Source organism: Lagopus leucura, unplaced genomic scaffold, assembly GCF_019238085.1.
Source record: "Lagopus leucura isolate 7727_CA_CO unplaced genomic scaffold, USGS_WTPT01 Super-Scaffold_100015, whole genome shotgun sequence".
NCBI lineage: Eukaryota > Metazoa > Chordata > Aves > Galliformes > Phasianidae > Lagopus > Lagopus leucura.
The window spans coordinates 11,006,767-11,025,873 of NW_024962269.1; the positions used below are offsets into that span (position 1 = coordinate 11,006,767).

Sequence of the window (19,107 nt, forward strand, 5' to 3'; positions counted from 1 at the left end):
AAGCTGTGTACATTTTATCAGCAGCGACCAGGTTTGGCAGGGCTGTTATCACTGGGTCTTAGTTTATAGAAGTACAGATGAAGGGGAGAGACCATCTGGGCAGAGCTGCCAAGTGAATCATAACGGATCAGGAGCACAGGGCTTCCCTTCAGAAGGTTGAGCTGGGAACACCATATTGGGAATTCTTTCTCTCACCAATTTCATCTGATCTCTTCTCCCTAAATCCCTTTTCTATTCCAGGCTTTGTTTCTCTGGGGCCACTTATAGCACTCCTTTGTTGTGACTGAAGGAAGGAAAGAAAAGAAGCAGCAAAGCATTTTTCTGTATTAAAAGCACAAAGATGAAATGCTTTGTTGACTGAATGTGTACTCTGCATTCTTAACTGTTCTGATCCTAAGCATAGCAAAGTCTTCAGTTGCCTTGGGTCACATTCACAGTACAAGTCAATATTTCATCAGTCTGGTATGGATTACGGAGGACTGAATTATCTCAGTATAAATTCTGGATTGCATTTTATATAGTCCATGGGCCTGATCCCTCCCTTCACTTTCCTAACTGCATTTTAGGAAAGGCTGCAGGTAGTTGTCATTCAGTAGGGTTTTAATAGATACATTTTCAGTTCTCACACCGATAGGAAGAAGGTTAGACTTTACAATACGAAGAACAGATGACAGCCATAAACTATCCCTTCTCTTCTGCCTCATCTCCACCCCCCTTTAAGATAGCTTTCCCTATTTAACTTACAATTGCAGTATGATTTTTCTTTTGGGGATGAGATTCTTATCAACTCCACCATAAAGCAAGCAGAATAAACTTTATCATGGCAAACTACAGGCAGGTAAAAGTAAAGTCTGCCACCTCTTTTCTAGAAATGAATTAGCTCTGGTGCTATAAAATCTCTAACAAGTTGGATTAAAAGACAGACTCCTCTTACATCTTTATTCCCAACAGAAATAGCACTGCTATTGCTGGGAGATTTATTCATGTCACAACCAAAGCACTTCACATTCCCAAGAAGACTAAGTCCTTTGGCTTTTACCTCTTGTGACATCCTCAATACATTACCCTTTCCATCCGCAGACCAGGGTATATTAGAGATTAATACAGCTCAGCAACTCAAAACACACAGATTGTCAGTCTCGGTAATCAGCCTGAAGAATTTAGAGGACAGTTGTTATTTACTGAAAGTGATAAGAGACCCAGCAGAACACTTAACTCTAAATAAACAATGTGGAAACTTCACTACCCAGAAAGTCCTAAGTGGCAAATACACAGCTCAGATGTTCCTGAATATGGCTTGATTGCATTCATGCTGTGAGGCAGCAAAAGCAAAGGGAGTGAAAGCTTAAGTCAGAAGGCAGGGGGCCTTTCTCACATGGATCTGCTCTTGTGTTTAGCACTGGTTTGTTAGTTCATTAAGAGCACGTTAGAAATCTGTTTCTCCATGCTTCTCACCAGCTCCACAGTGCAGCAGGGTGCCATTTGTTACAGCACAACTCGGTAATGGGGCCTTCTGGCATGTGAGCAGCAGCAGCCTTGCCCCAAGGGCTACGCAGAGCCTGAAGGGAGCTGGCAGAGGCTTTGTGCAGCACAGAGGTAACTGCAGTCAATTCTTCACTTCTCTCATAAGTTTCCCAGTAGAGAAGTGTCCTAACAGAACAATGAGAAGACTGCAGACAACCCCCATCTCCTCAGAAACATGCAGTGACATACCTAGCCTACCCTACCGTTGTGAATTTGAGCAAAAATGGGGAGCTGGGAGTCCTGAGAAGTGCAGCACACAGGACAGTGCTTTAGCACTTTACCTTTCTTAAGCTTGCAGTGGTTTCTGCTCACCCTAACGCTGGAAATAAACCCATTCTCCAACAAGCTGTTGCTGTTCATTCTAGGACTTGTGATGGAGCTCTGAAAATAGTCAAGTGGCACAACAGAGAGGGCTCCTGCATTTATGCCAACATCAGGATCCAGAGCCCGGGGATCTGAACGGGCTGATAATAGCCTCCATCGCTGGGCACTAAGTGGTTAGGCTTTGCCAGCTGCTGAATTCCTGCCAGCAGCATGCCTGATATCCTATAATAACCAGCCAGATGTGGGGCTAAAGTAAAACCTGACAGAGTTCACAAAGAAAATGGTGTGCCTGCCTCCCATGATCAGCCCTTGCTGATCTTTGAACTCGGTTGTTATCTTGAAGGAAAGCCTCTTCTGAACTTCGGTATGAATCTAATTAATGAGTTAATTCCCTGCTAATCTATTCTCCTCTTTGTGTCCGTTTCATGATTAATTTAGTTCCAGTGAATTTCCTTTACTCACTGCAGAGTAGAAACACACTTCCTATCCTATTAATCTCCACTTCTGACCCATCAGTAGGGCACTAAACAAGGGCAAATGGCTCCATGCTTTTATTTTCTGAGCCAAGTGATTTCTAGAACAGTAAGGTGGGAGGAGGTAGGGAAATTCTGCAGGCACATCATGCTACTATGTAAGAAAAGATGGAGTAAAGGCTGTAGATTAGTTGAAAATTCTGCCCAGTTACATCAACCATACATCTGACAGAGAGGAGAGAACAGCAAGGCTGCAAACTCTATAGGAATGTCATTCGGATGTAAAGGATCAGATAAACAGCCAAGCCCAAACTCCAAGAAGATAAAATCTGTTGAGGGAAACATAACAGAGATCTGGGTTTTGTTACTCCTGAAGTTCTGAGGCTCCCTGATATACTTCCAAAAATATTTTACTGGTGTGGAAGAGAAGATCTTGACTGGAGAATACACAGACTTCTCTGTCTACCTCCACCTTCAGTACTCTTGGGAAAAAAAAGGGAATTTGGCCTGTTTACCTGCCTGCTGAGGTAACAGTTTCTCTTTCAGCATCTAAATCTTAGAATGAAGTCCTCATCATTGAAAAAAACATAATCTGCTGTTTAAACTAATAAAAGAACAACAAACCAAACCCAAACCAACCTGCATTACTGCTGGTAGTGTACAAACATGAAAGAAAGCAGCAGTAAGGCTGATGTTTTCTTAGGAAAGCTGAACGATTAATAACTACCTGGAATAACATGGGGAGTGAGCACACGGCTGCAGCTTTATACCTCTGGATCCCATTCAGGGCTAGGCCGTTTATTTCCTTTAATGCTTTACATCTGTTAGCATTAAGCCACACTAACAGCTCTGATGGATTTACATGTATCTTGCTGTTGCATGCATCTCTTGAGAGATGAGGGATGGGAAAGGTTACCTTCCCGCAATTGCATTCCTACCCCACAGCTCTCATGCAGCCTTCAGGGAAGCATTTAAAAAAAAAAAGGAAAAGAAAAAGAAAAGTAAAGAGAAGCAAAACCAAAAGAGCTTCCTTCCCCCATGAATTAAACAAAAATGTTTTGAGGCTGTGTAACATCCATAGAAGAAGAAATGCTGCCGGTGATTAGCATCGCAAGCCTTCCTTCTGACGGCACATCGTGTCGAGGACATTTTTAATGATGGATCAAGGACACTGCTCTTTGAGAGTCACCTTGTTTAGGCTGTGCTATCTGTAGCTTTCTTAGCATGCAAACCCAGCACCTCACAAGAGATGCAGTAGAGGCAGAAAAGCACCACAAGGCAAAGAAGTATCCTGTTTGCACAAGGCTGTTCCTGTCACACCTGCAGGGGAAATAATCTCAGATGTTTCAGAGAGCATCTTTCTATTGATCCTTCCCCAACAGCCGTTTACTCAGAGCCTCTCTGTAAGGAGATGGAAATGCCAGAAATGAGGAAAAATACTCCAAAAAAGCAGAGACATGTAGTGAGCCTATCCATTACCCCCTTTCTGATAAACCCCAGCCCATACACCAGAGCACTACATTTCTGAGAAGCCTGAGGAATTAGTCGATGCTGCATTACAGAACAGCTTTTCAGATATCTGACACTGGTGGGAATAAACTCCTGATGGACCACAACCAAAAGAAGGACATGAGCTAGCAACGAGAACAAAGATCAAAAGTCATGCAGGGATGCTGAGTACTCTGCTCCCAGTTTCTCTGTATCTCCAGGTGTTGGGCCATGCATGACTAGATTTCCCAAGCAGACTGGTGTATGGCCAGCAGCAGCAGTATTACAGGCTTAGCTTTCAGGCCTTACTCCCCAGGCACTTTCTCCACTTGGAGCACAGACTTTGATCCTGAGCAGTACATTTGCACAAAAAGAGCTTGGGTGTGATTTTAAAGAGAGAGAGAGAGAGAGAGAGAGAGAAAAGTGAACAGAAGTTTTGCTTCTAAGTCTCATGTCTCCAATCTGCTCCTCCTTGAAAATGGCAAAGAAGTCTCAGAGACATTGGCAAAGGATCCAACCAGTTTTTCAGCCTAATTCATTCTTTGCAGATCCATTAAAAAAATATTTATATATATATATATATATATATATATATATATATATATAAAATTCTTGAAACTAAGGCAGTTTTGACAATCACTTCCATGAAAGCAGGAAGGGACCTTAGGTCCCAGCTTCTTTCAGGGACACTCTGTCTTGCTCCCTGTTTATGCTGCCCACAAGCTGCCAGCATGACATCCTCATCCACTCATCTCTCTCTCTTCTATTTTGACCATTCTGGACTAATTAGGTAAAAACTGTCAAGTCAGACATAACACTGAAATCTAAAAAGTGATGTAATTTCTTATGGGCATGCACTTTCACCCGAGAGTCTCTGGTTTCCTTCACAATACCTCTCTGTGACCAGTAATCTTCCAAGATAATTACTTAAAGATAAAATGGTTTCTCCAATAAGCTTCAACTGCAAGGCCCACAGACAACAATGTGGAAAATATCACAAAACTGATTTTAAGAATTGCTATGCTTTCTCTATCGAAACCATCTTGAATTCCTGTCTTCCTACATGTCAAAGGATAATACATAGAATCACAGAACAACACGAGTTGGAAGAGACCCATAGAGTTCACTGAGTCCAATTCCTGGCTCCACACAGGACCACACAAAAATCAGACCGTGTGCCTGAGTACATCAATAGGGAGGGCTCCAGAGAAGGTGATAAAAGTCATTAGAGCAATAGGAAGGCCAGATAATGTGAACATCTTTCATGACCAGATGCACAAGAAGAGAGGCGATCACTGTTTACAAAATAACTGGCAATTTGGGTACTCCCAATTATTCTCTCCTACAGCAGAGGACAAAAATGCATTTGCAAAGGTGCAGTTGCATCAGCCCAGCTGATGAAAGGAAACACTTTCTGAGCAACACACAGCTGATCTATAAAACTCAAGAGATAGCAGGATGCAGTCAGGACCAGGGAAAGATTCAAAAAGCATTAATCATTTGTACAGAGAACATTGCAACATTTCATTAGAAAGGATTATTCTTATTATAATTGCTGGGAAAGGCTATAATTTGTCACATTTCTCAGTATAAATAAATAACTGTCTGAAGATAGAAAGGCATTTCCCTACGGGGTGGGGATAGTTTGTAATTGTCCATGATGGCAATTTCTTGCATCTCTCTGAAATCTCTAATGCTCAGCACTGTCATGAAGGATGCCTGACTGGCTGGACATACTACAATGGATCCTGTCTCACAATTCACATATTTAAAGATGAAAATACAGGTTATGTGCTACAATGAAAAATAAGTATTAATGCTATGGAAAGCCTGACAAGATGAATCCAGGTAGCAGTACTTTACCCAAATTCTTGGCTGCCCCCTGCAGTTCAAAGGAGATCAAACACTATTCTGGTATTTGGAAGCTTGCTTGCTATTTGAATGCATCGGACTTTTATCTTTTAATGAGATGCTGATGCTTTATGGAAGATACTGTAGAATGGCATCTTCAGAAACAATTCTGAAGTACAGAGTGTGATGTAAAAACTTGCTGAGCAGCCCAGAGAGAACAAACAGATTAGACAGGAATAGATTGAGAATAGATGCTTTCTATTCCTCCTTTTATTCTTTATTTCTAATGATACTGCCCTGATAGCTCTTCTTGAATTCAGTTGCTTCCACTGCTTACTCTTCCTCCAAACTCCAAATCCTCTAACTCTTTCCAAAATAGGGATTTAAGGTAGTAACTAGCTGTTAATGCTAATAGGAAGCCATTATAGTTTAACTGGTGAATAGTATGCCATAAATAAAGCTGCTGGTAATGTACTTTTAAATGGTTAAGGATGCAGTTGAAAGTGTAACCACAAAGCCTGCTTCTGTTTCTTTAAAAATGAAACTCATTCTTCCAGAAATTAGCTTTACATCCATCTGAAAAACACAAGTTTTACCAAGAATAAACAGAAGCAGGATTGAGAGACGTATTCAGCAAGGAACTCTAACTGCATCAAAGGGGAAATATGGAGAGAATATGCCCTAATAGCTGTAAACAGCTGTTTTTCTTCTTTTCTCTTACACTGTTCAGAGCCTGCTTCTTCTTTCTGCTCTTGTGGTGGTCAGTGCTTGGCATGTTGTCTTTGCTCAGCCTGCACTACTGATATCTACAGACTGGCCGTGGCCAAAGAGGCACGGGTCCCTCATCTTGTGAGTGAACTTTCCCAATATTCATGGGAAATGGATTTGAGCTTTTAGGCTTGAATTTTTTTCTGCTTTGCAGATGTTAAGTATTCACAGAACCACAGAATGGCTTGGGTTGGAAGGGACCTCAAGGATCATCAAGTTCTAACCCCCTATGAAGATCCATATGAAGTATTAACTTCATCTGATCTTCATCAACACATCTCTACAGGCCGGGCCTAATTCTTACAAATCTTCCTGCTAACATCACCTTAAACCTATATATTTTAATGAATCCCCACTATTTCTGAGGCGATATAATGAATCGTCAGAGGCTACAGCAACTGGCTTACATGTTTATACCTCTACACATACGTGTTCATGTGCATCGGTACACGTGTGTGCTGGGTCTGAAAACACCAACCTGCACGTATTCACCTCATGTCTCACACAACAGCCCTGCCATGCCCGTCTCTCTAATATCTCGTATGGCAGCAAGCAGCAGGGGCTGCGCGTGAGTCACAGCCACAATACACTGCACAGCCGGAGCCTCTGACAGGATATACAATAGAGCTGAGATGTCAGTGGAGGTGGCTTTGGAGTACTTTAAAAATGCTGTTCAAGTGCCAACTTTCACCTCCAAATATGACACTTTGTTCGCCCACCCGCTTTCGTTCCAAGTGAAATGTTCCTTTTACTGCACTCGACAGCTTTAATTATGAATTTATCTGTCTTTTCTATCCCTATAACTGTTCAGTCTTTCATTTGTCTTGCATAGATTTTTGATATGCTCCTAGATAGAAGTTGTATACTGTCACCATGGTACAAGTGGCCTGGTCAGACTCTCATTTGCAGGCTGGGCATCAGACCAAAACCTGCAATAAGCTGTTTGCCTCGAAAGCACAAATCTCGTGTGTTCCCTCTGCAGAGAAAGAATGCAGAGAAAGGGACACAGCGTGCCTTGGAGTGTCATTACATCAGAACCACTATGTTTTCCTTTGCTCTTATTGTCTGAGAAACTTAAATATGTATAATATTCTGACCTGAGGAAAACATGGTGGTTCTACTGAGGCTTCAGCTCCTTCTATCATATTTTGCCCATGACAGGAGACCTTCATTTTAAACAGCAGCAACACGTGTAACCCTGTCACCATCAATACCGAGCAGGACTGCAAGGCTTTGATGCTAGTGATGTGTGGGAAAGCAATCCACTTAGCTCCACAATAATGTTACATGGAGTTCCCCAACACTGCCTCTTAAACACCCAATCCATGGTCAATCCAAAATGTCACATCTTGCAACATTCAAAATGACCAGAAGTCTAAACAGATCAATCCTTTCATTACCCTTTGTGCCTTCTAGAAAAGATTCTATCCTGTTCCATGGTCAGTGCTACCCTGGTCTATAAAGGTCATCTCAGGGAAGTGCACATCCCTCATAATCCAGTCTTCTGGGGGATATTTCATAACTTCATTAATTACTTCTGAAGCAATCAGCGCTGTATTTCTATCCCAGCACGTGAAGGGACCCAATAACTTTTATATTTCCAGTTAGATTTTAAGGGAAAAGGGCTGCACTACAGAAATACAGATGCTCCTAATCAATACGAAAATGTCTAATACCAGACAGTAGCAATGTGCCTCACAGAAAGGGCAATGCAGAGCCCATTTGTTCTGCTGGATATATACAAGTTCATTATTGGTACTCCAGTCAGATCTGTACGTGTACAGTAATTTGAATAACCTCAGATATGATAGCGTGCAGTCCTTCTGTGATTCCTTTTTCTGCCATTTGCTCTTTTTCTCTCATTCCTTCCTGCTGCTGTTTAAATTGCTATTATTAGCTATTAAATGATAAATGAATTACCTCTGAAATAAGCATGAATAATTGTTCCCAGCCTGAGATAGGCTGGGGCTGGTATTTGATAACAATCAACAAAAGCTGTGCAGCTCCCAAGGTTATTTCATAATAATAATAAAAATCAATAGGAGGAAAATAGGGACAGCTCCAGAAAGTGTTAATGAAAAGTTGCTGAATTACAGTGGCTCACCTGTGCACAGCTACATAAAAGCCTTCTGAATACCAAATACATTAATTATAGACTGCATTGCTTGGCTGAACCTCCAAAGAATTCATTGGGCTTGTATTCTCCCACTAACAAAGGAGAGATGCTGAAGAGTGCTGGATGAGAAGGATGAAGAGAGGGAGGGATGGAAGAAAGTTCATGTTCTTATTTAGAAAACACAATTATCAATACATACACTGACAGTAAAGTCTGAACCTTGTAATAGATCTAAATCCAAAATCAGAGGTGTTTCCGCTCAGTAGCAGCACATCGAGATTTTAGGTCAGACCCTGGACAGCAAGAAGATATTCCTCTTTTGCAGCATCTGTATGAAAGATCGCTGTAAAGTATACATTTAGAGTATTTGAGCAATACCTCCTGGTAGTCATAAACTGATTCTGACTCCTTACAGTAATGTGAGTCCACTCTGGAACCTGTCTTCAGCTGTTCTCATAGCTGAGACACTCCGTTACTGTTAGAAGTTAGATGTGCCTTGAAGAGTTACATGAAATACATTAGCAGCTCCTTTTGCCCCATGTTCTATGCCACTAACGTGACAGTGTGGCAAACGTGACACATGGCTTATTGGGTAAATCCAATCACCATCACCATGCCCTTTTTGCTCAGGCATCCAACTACAGAAATATTCATAGATGTTCGCAAAGCAGCAGAAACTTCAAATTCCTTTACTAGCAGTACAACCTGTGACTAAGCTAAAAAATGGAATCAATAAACAACTTCTTCTTCTGAAAGCTGCCACAAGATATTTAATGTCTACAGATGATCAAGGTTAAAAATGTTCCAAATCTTTACTTAAAGAAAAACGAACATTCAATCAAACAGAAATCTGAATCAAAACTGCTAGATAATTCCTGCTGACATTTTCCAGGGAATTAGATTCACAAAATGATGAAAGAGGGCTTTCATCTTCATGCATGTGTCAGAGGACTCCCCAGAGTCCAACCATCCAGCCTGCCCCAGTGGACCAAATGCCAAGCCTGCTGGAACTGCAAGGAGATGGGGGCATTTGGGAGGGTGAAGCATTGCCTTGCACTCAAACACTCCAGCTGAAATTTCTTCCAGTTTGTATAATTAAAAAACAAAAACAAAACAAAAAAACTGTAACAATGAATGAAACCCACATTCACCTGTAAGCACAAGACGACGCAAACCAGAAAGCAAAGGAGCCATTTGCCATCACTGTACAGAATTCTCATGCCGTATTTCTGCTGTTCAAAGATATGCTAAAGACGCCTGAACTGAAATCAACATGCCACGCTCCTTCTTTGTTCTTCTGCTGTTTGAACTTCCCACTTTTGGGTCTGCTTCGCTCTATTCTGATCCAAATGGCATTTTGGCCAAATAGCTTAAAAGATGAGTGGGGTTGCTTGCACAGCCATAATCAGGGGAGGATGCATTACAGAGAAGAGATGGGAAATCCAACAGTTCAATACTATCCAGGATTGTGATGGTGCATCAATGCAGTATAGGAGAAGAGCAAGCACAGTTCCAAACGATCTACAAATCCTTCTTGTCAATTATTGGATTTGCCATTCACTCACCGACCATTTTAACTGCTCATTGCATGGAAGATGAAAAGATTACATCTGGACAGAGGGCCACGGTAGTGATTAAGCATTCTGCCTTTGATTAGTATCACAGTTAGGTATATTTACCATCTGGGGCGGAGAGAAATTTGGCTCTGCTCAAGAAACATAAGAAATTACAAAGAAACACAAGAGATGAATAATATCTGAGTCAGCAGAAAACACTTAATGACTTTGCAAGGGTCTGCCTCAATATGTAAGAAACATCTCCCAAAAAAAGGGCTACAATTGCTGCAGTATTTGCAAAACACTCCCAGGCATAAATGCAAAAAGAGAATGAAGGAACGTGCCATCCATTCAAAACATGAGGAAGAAGGGGAAAACACCTTTAACAAGGGAATGATCTTGCTTTCTCAAACCTGTTCTAAGTGAGCAGTCACTTCTCATCCTCTTTGCGGTCATGAAAAATGTGTAGTTACCTGGGCAGCACTGACTTAAAGCCCAATTGTTTCATAGCAAATGAGGCATGAAACTTATTATCAAAAAACATGATGTCTGAAGTACATGCTGTCATTTCATTTTCCCAGAAGAGAGCTTCCAAACGCCTGAACTGAATGCAAGGCATGGTGGGAGGCTGGAAATACAAAAATTAGTGGTTCTTCTTGAGCAAAAGCACATTTCTGAAGCCAACATCTACAACACTGTATCTTTAGGAATTCAGAGAGTAAAATGCCTCTATGATCAAGTGACACATTACCTTGCTTTTTAGAAGAGGGCTGCCAAATGCAGGAAACTCTCCACATATTTGACCTTTGACCTTGGCAGAATGGTCCTTAAAACTGGCCTCGTTGCATGCTGGTGGAGAAATAGGGTTGTTTTTTTTTTTGCATCAAATAACTATAAAAAGTTCGTGAAAAGAAAAACCCACAAGCTAAGTTCTTCAGTAGGTCTTGTGCAACATGAGGGTGATGAACAAGTGTGAGAGTTAAGGAGAAATGTCCCAGGGGCACTGGATGCTAATTAAAAGCTGGCTAATACCTTGAACGATTTAACCACTAGACAGGCAGTCCCTTTACTGGACTTTCCCCAGTTTTAGAAAGGTACAGCATTGAGTAGGAAGTAGCTTTCTGTGGAGAGAGAGTATCTGAGTAAGGAACTTGCAGTTTACTGTAGAGATTTCAGAGTTAAACTATTTCCAAACACTCAAGCACTTCCAGGTAATCCAGAAATCCTATGATCTCACTGCATCTCATGGCAATAATCTCAGTTGTTACCTGTTGGCTTTTAAGGCAGCCTTAAGAAGGGCAAATATCTATCCTGGTAACTAAGTGGAGCTTGGAAAAGTCCTGAATGTGCTTAGTTTCTATCCATCCCATGAGCTTCAGTGACACACAGGGAGAAAGCAGCTCTTCCCTGCCCCTGTACCTGCAGCCATCACGCATTAAGGCTCTGATGTATCTTATGTATGTATCTACCTTATACTTCACCTTTTGGCATGATCATGAGACAGCTGCCACATAGACCTCAGAGAACCAGTGACAAAGAGCTTTTACATGAACTTCATGCTGCCCAAAGATTTCCAGGCTCTGGGGGAAATACTCTGCTGTTCTGTTAGTGAGCCCCAGAGATTAAAATTCAACTCCCCTTTTACTTATTTTCAAATGCAGCTACTTTGTTACTGTGCCTCTCCTGGGAATTTATTCCACAGTTAATGCTTGTGAATGACTTCATTTACTGTTCATGCTAGACTGAGGTCAAGAAGAAATTCTGGCTTATGTTCCAAAATGTATTTAGTTAGGACCACTAAAGGTTTAGTACACCTTTCTTTGGCTCACTGGAGACTGTACACTGAACACTATGAGATCAGGTGGGAGAAATCCTCCATTCACACCAGGATGCCTCCACTACACCAGTCACTTCCCCAGCAGCTATTACCTTGCTTCAATTTACTGCTCAGTGACTCTGACAGAGCAAATAGTTTATTCTAGAATAGTAGCCAGGTCCAGCCTGCTCCTTCATCCTCCTCATAGCAGTAGTGGAAAAGTAAGGCTGCAAGACGCCCTGAGCAGAGAGAGCTCTAAGAGGAAAATTAAAAGACACATCCACTTATAAAAGCTGACAGGTGAAAATGTTCACTGTTGTAGGGAGATGCTGAGATGCCAAGTCAATGCCACGCACACCAGACACCATGACAAAAAAGACACAAATGCAGAACATGAACTGTAGGGTTTTTATAACAGAAGAGACCTCTGACTTGTGATCTATGTACCTTTGCCATGAGGCATTTCATCTGGAAGTCAGGTCTGTCCAGTACTGGATTAACTTCTCTTTCCATGGCTTGACCTGTCACCCAAAGTACTATAGAGATGGGCACTCAGAAATGCACACTGAGAAAATTAGATGGACGTATTTAACATAAGCACTGTGCAATGAATCTCACTGATCAGCTGTACTGGTCAGTGCAATTTCAGCCTGCCTTCTGCAAAACAAAATCCTACCAACTAAATAACGATTGTATTTTCATCAAGGTCGAGCAATAGTCTTCATTTTCTTTTGACACTGTTAATCCTGCTCTGACAGGAAACATCCATATGCGTATCCTTCTCTAGACGTGTCAGCAAGACAGTTTTCTGCAATACACTTCAACAGAAACAAACATTAGCTGCAGTCAGTGCCACTGTCTCCCACTTAAACACCCACTGTTCATTACACAGTACAGAATTCTGGCAAAGGGATTGCCTGCAAGGTGTTTAAACAACTTCTGCTCACAGTGTAAAGCACACAAGACATCCCACACCATAACCACGTAGAGCACTCTGTGTTGAACCTGCAGGCCCCAAGTTTAACTCTGCTTTGGCAAAGGTACAAAAATAATTTGGGTATTTCCATCCTCACAAGAAGAAAGCACACAAAGTACTCAAGGATGCTGTGCATCTTTGTGATTACTACTTCCTGCTCCTTAAACCTCCTAGACTTGGAAAAAGCAGACTGTAATTTCCATTGACATAGTGACACACCACCAGTAAGCAGAAAGACTCTGGTGACCTCCTTGTGCTACCTAGAAGGAGAAAGACTGGACTTCATCTTTACAGAGTAAGATTAGGCTGAGTGGTACCCCAAACTGCAACCTCCAGAGAAATGTTTTGATATACATTTTTTTTATTTCAAAGTCTATGAGTTATTTTATTTCAAAGTCTGAGCTGGGGGAAGAGGCCTGGATACAGCTGCTCTCCTGCCCATAGCAGTGTGTTCTCTGTATTCTGCATTCTTCCTTTGGTTCCTAGGCCTCCTATTCCCACTAAAATCAAATTATGCAATTCTCTTGGCGAGACTCAAAGAAACCCAGAAGCAAAATTTTAATTTTCTGAATCAGAATCAATACACTGCACAATCATTTTCAATGAATTATTTATCATAAAATAGAATATGCTTACAAACCCCTTGGTCCCCGTGTCTCCCTTTTCCTGATCTCTCGCAAAAAACCTCCTGCAATATGACGAATCTCTAGACAGGAGCAAACAATGCAATGTTTACTTGTACTATAAATGCCAACTAATCACACCTAACCCATCAGAACTCCATAAATCTGCAATTCTACCCAGTGAAGTGAAAGCAAGTCACCATCACACTGCCTTTCAGCAGTGGCACTCCATCCCCAGATGACATGGAGTTACTAACGCTGGGAAACCATGAAAGGACAGAGTGCTTTGCTTTCAACCACCACAAACGTGTCTGGAATGGTATGGGAGCTTTACAAGACAAGGGATTTTTCTTTAATTGTTAACTTCTTTAAAAGTATTTGTCATTGGAGAGTGTCTTATTGCTATATTGGTAAAGGTTCATTACCTACACAACATCAGGAAAAACGAAATGAATGCTCACTAACATGAAATCAACCAAGAAAAAGGTAATGGGAAACTGCACAAATGAGAGAAAGTGCTCACGGAGTCAGTATGACCAGATGGCTTATTTTCAGTGTTTGGGGCAAGTCAAAGTTCAATATTTTCCTTCCCAGAAGTTATTTTCATGCAAAAGCTTTTCTAGCTCTAATTCAGAACTGAAATTTTGATTTATATCTCAAACCCATCTACCTGGCCAGGCTTCAGTAGTTCTCTCTAATGACACACCAACAATTTGTCGGATGGCTATCCACAATACTGAAACCATTTAGGATACATGCTAATTGCTTCATTTATGTGTTCCTATGTACAAGCGAGCACAGCTATACCAAAGGAATGTCTCTATATTTTAGTTCTCTTTTTTTCATTGTTCCCCATAAACATTAAAAACCACGAACAAGCTTGTAAGAATGGTTTCAGGCATGAGGAACAGGTGGTGCTAATGTCAGTTAAGTATTCCTGCAGGGGGAAGACTGGAAGCTTGCTGTAAATTATGGGGGCATTTCTGCAACAGAAAAATTGGCTTTTCATTGATGAAGCTGGAAGCACTCTTTGATAACAAACCCACTGGGAGCTTCAAATCATATCACATCGCTAAGTTTTTCTTTCTCCATTTGTCTTGAAAAAACATTACTGCAAGTGTAAGTGCTTGCATGTAGCACTAAGAAGAGGATGGTTTAGAAAGACCACATACATCTCTGCTTCATTACAGCTGAAGCATCCCACAGTCTGACATCCAGGGCAAATTCCCCATATACTTACACTGAGGCAACCTCACTTGCATAGATCCCACTGAACATAGGAAACTAAGAAATGAATTTTTCAATTTGATAAAAAAAAAAAACCTCCTATGTGATTGTTTGGATAATGACATCATCACATGCACCAAAAGTCAGAAACCTATGCTTTATATGTCTGTAGGATTGGTGCTGTGAAGAAAAGAGGAATGACTGTGTGAATCCTTGCAGAATCAGGCATACAAATTTCTAAATCATACCATCAAAGCCCTTTATTAATCTTCAGTATTAGTTCCCAGTGCTATAGCACTTGGAGAACATCTTCCCTGTAGGTGATTGTCTTCACAGAGAGATACGAGCTGGACAGAATCTCACCTGAAACTTTGGTTTCCTGCTGATGAATTACTCTGGGACAGTGCCATCCATATGCTCAAGTAATATTTTGAGAGGAAAATGAAAATCACAAGAAAACTGTCACTGACCTTTGTGCCCGGTCTGTTATTGTTATTTCTTCCTCCAGATCTAGGAGTAGCGCTGCCTGAGCCATCACCTTCTTGCTGCAGGGCAAGGATTTGAGGTGCAGAATGAGCAGAGCAAGGCAAAACTTGCTTCCCATCTCCTCCAGCTCTTGAGTTCCCAGCTGCAAGCCCTGGTGGAAAAAGTAGGAAGTTTCATTGCTGAGTGTACAAACTGCAGGTGTTGGGAGATTGTTTTTCAGAAGGACAGTTCTTAGATTTCTTCCTCCCAACTGAACCAGGTATTTGTTTGCTTTCTATATATGCAGAAATTTCAGTCATTCATGAATTCAATGACAGCATTTGTTCTACAAGATCTATTTAAAATAGCTTCTATTCTACAACTGTGGAAACAGAGGCAAGTAGCATAAAAGTTGTCATTGTAAAAATTAGACTCATACCCAAGGAGGATCTGACTAAATACAAATCATTATGTCTTATTTTTTTTTTTCTCTCCGCAGAAGTGTAATCTCCCTAAGCAATGGGAAACAAATAGGTTTTATAACTGAAAATACTGGGCAGTGGCAGAGATTAAAGAAAAACAGTGAGGAGGGGAAGGAGGGAAGATCTTTAACAAGTTATGAATTGTTTTTTAAGAAAATCAATTACAAAGTAATTGCAAAATAACAAACAGCTCTGAGGAATTTCTCGGTGTATTAAAAGCTTATGTCTCTTGTAAGGATGTGCAGGCAAAGAAATGCACAGACAGGATTGGGATTACCAACATCACCTTTCTAAGAGGACTCCTTCAAGCTGTGGATCCTCACTTGGAAGAGCCCTGACTTTGATAGTCTATGCATGCTTTTACACTAAGTAAAAAAATAAAGATCTAACAAAAAAGTAACACATCAAGGGCCTACACAGGAGTAATCCGGCGTAATTACTGGTAGTTTCTCACAAGCAGTGAGATGGCAAGAGACCAAAAAACCCCTAAAACACAAAAGAATCACTGAAAAAAAAAAAATAACCCTAAGAAACTGCAAAATCCCTCATCTTTGACATTTAGTGATCACATCATGTGTTACTCCTTAATGCTATCACACCAGGGGTTGAATCAATTGCTGAGCAATTGCTGCCTTTGTCAGTATCAGCCCTGTGTGTTTTTGAAGCACAAACCACCTCTGCAGCCAACCTTCTGACAAGAACTCCAGTCCCATTTCCAAGACTGTTTCCTTAGCAACTGCCACAAGTCCACGTTCACAGCCCTGGCAGCAGCCACAAGCGCAGTGTGTGCTCCATCCAGCATGGCCTGCACTTGACCCTCCACTCAGTGTTTGTTAGTGGACATCTTACCGGTAACAGAGCCAATATAATATATTCCAGTAACCCATAACAGGGGGCTGAGCTCTGATCTCATATTTCTTAGTAGTTTGTTTTGCTTTTTAAATTTTTATATGCTTCCTGTTTAACGTTGCATTTGTAACTTCCCTAGGATCTTCTGCAGAGCTGAAAGAAAATGGGAGCCAACAGCATGCAGGTGGATGGAAGAAAGATGTTTCTCAGGTGACCATCTACAGCTCCCTTGTAATGCTTTTTTTTTGGTTTATGTTTGTTAGAGGCCACGAAGTACCTCACAGGGTGAAAGCCTCCGCTTCAACTCCAGCAGGTCCAGAATGTACAAAGAAAATCTAGCATTACAGAAGTCCTATCTGATAACAAATACATTTTCCTGTAGTAATACATTGAAATTCAACTTCTTTTCTGAAACTCTATGAGTAAATATGAATAGGTAATTATAATGATGAACAGGAACAAATAATGTATTATTTTGAGCTCAAACAATACTGAGTGGTTGGACAGCTAGATAAACAGAGGACATGCCTAAAAGAGCACACAAACAATATGAGAAAACTGAGCCTCACTACCAGGCAGGGCTGAAGGACTCTGGAGAACTGACTTCTGCTCTCAGAAAGTCTCTTAAATATCTTTAAAGCAGTCAGCAAATCTCTAACATCATTTCTTCTCCCATCCTAATCACCTATACTGCAAGCTTTGCTAAGTAAGAGCCAGGTACAACGAACTATAGTAATTATTAATAATGATAAGAAAACAGATGAAGAGGCTTCGAGGAACCAATGGTCATTAATACAAAACAGCTCTACATGGATTCCTAACTTTCATTATTTTACTTCAGAAGATATTTTAGTGTGCCAGAGTTACAGTCAGCAGGTAGAAGTGGTGACATTTCTGAGCAAAAAAAATGTCACTTCCACAACAGAAGAATTATTCTGTCAGGGCTAAAAAATACAAAGAACATCTTGGGGCTTTCCCTGGGGTGTATCTCAGGGTCCTGCTTCCAAGGCCTAGGCAGCACACTAAATACCTATCGATCCAGGAGATGCGAATAGTGACAGTACTAAAACTCAGCCTGTGGGCTTACGATTCCCTGGGGTTTTATTCAGATATGAAGAGGCCTTAAGAAACTATGAACAGAGAAGTAATAATAATAAAACTATAATACACCTGAGAAGCCTCAGACAGTAACTGCTCATGCTCTGAAGTTAGCTGCTGTATGATGGATCCATATTGCTTTCAGAGCAGTCAGCTTGGGAATAACAGCAGGAAACCTCAGCTAGAACATTACAAGTTAACACATTTAATTCACCTCGAACACAGGCAGACTTATTTTCTAACTCAGAAAATGCTCTCCCTCTTCTTCCTCAGCTCTCAGCAGAGGTTGGGGCTGAAGCTGCATAGGTGACTACCATTAAAGTGAAGATGTCGACAGAACTGACGTATCAAACTAATGGCATTGATGATATCTGCCAGCAGTGCCACAAGCTGGTGCTCTGGTTAGGATCCAGCCCCTCTTGCATTGCTTGAAAGGGATTTCCCTCGTAGCTCTGCAATACACATGGCTGTAAAAAATGATCAGATCATGCTGAAAAGTTGTGAAAAAATTATACAAGAGATAAAGAAAGAGAAGTGGTGAACTTTGGTTTTGATTAAGAAGCAGGTGGGAAGCACGCATCCACAGCAGTGAAGCTGCGTTGTTTCTACTCGTAGTGACAATATATAATCCATTTGCCACTACTGTACAGGAGGAAGCTGTTCTACCTGTCAGCAGGTTCTCTGCTATGTCCTGAGTCCTCAGTGACCCTATCCTTCTCTATCACAATGCCTTATTGCTCTGTCCTCCTTTGGAAGCATCTATATGAGAAGCGGAGCACAGTGCAGTCTTCCAAGCCAGCAAAACCTAAGCAAAGTCTGAATCAAAAAACTGCACCAGAAAGCTGCAGACAAGATCATCAGTCTTAATTAGTTTAGGCTCAGAGATATGCTAACAAAGCTATTCTACTTTGATGATCAGCTCGTATCTTTGCACAGTTCTTGCTCTTCGCAACGTGAAAGTACCAGTCTGGATCAGCATCAGCTTGATACATCACGCTCTGCTGCACAATACAAATATGCCCACTGGTCCCATGGGCCCCCTCATGCAAGTCTTTTAAAGACATAATGTTAAAGGATAACAGGTTGATCATTTCCTGGCTATTATAAAGAATAATGGAGCTAAACATTTTTTGCTAATCTCTTCTCATTTTTTCATACTGCAGCAGACAGTACGGTAAGAGACATCACCCAGTAACTCTCTAATATTTGGATGTGTCTTAATACATTATTTTGTGGGAAGAAACGTTCCAGAGGAACTCAACATGGCTAATCAGATGAATTAAATGGACACAGTCTGTTAGCTCTTGGTCTAGTTAGACCAATACATTTCTTCTCTTTTCTGCCAAAACTGTTTTTATTATAACAGCTAGGGCAGTGAGGTGTTCACCTGCATCTCCTAATTGACACTGTGTCACAGTAATAGAAAACATGGAAGGAGGAAAAAAAATAAAGCTATTCTGTGATTTCTCGT

The 19,107-nt window shown here is 41.1% G+C and overlaps 1 protein-coding gene across 9 annotated transcripts in view; it reads right to left on the reverse strand.

Annotated features, from left to right (window-relative positions):
* Nucleotides 1-19,107, reverse strand: part of AGBL1 (AGBL carboxypeptidase 1) — a 489,727-nt gene that overhangs the window by 292,505 nt on the left and 178,115 nt on the right. For all 9 annotated transcript variants that reach the window (XR_006179785.1, XR_006179786.1, XR_006179787.1 and 6 more), the window contains one exon: nucleotides 15,213-15,379. Coding sequence is in view for 5 of the 9 variants with exons in the window: in XM_042875615.1 (XP_042731549.1) it covers nucleotides 15,213-15,379 (167 nt within the window). In the remaining 4 variants the exon portion in view is untranslated. The remainder of the gene's footprint in view (nucleotides 1-15,212; nucleotides 15,380-19,107) is intronic.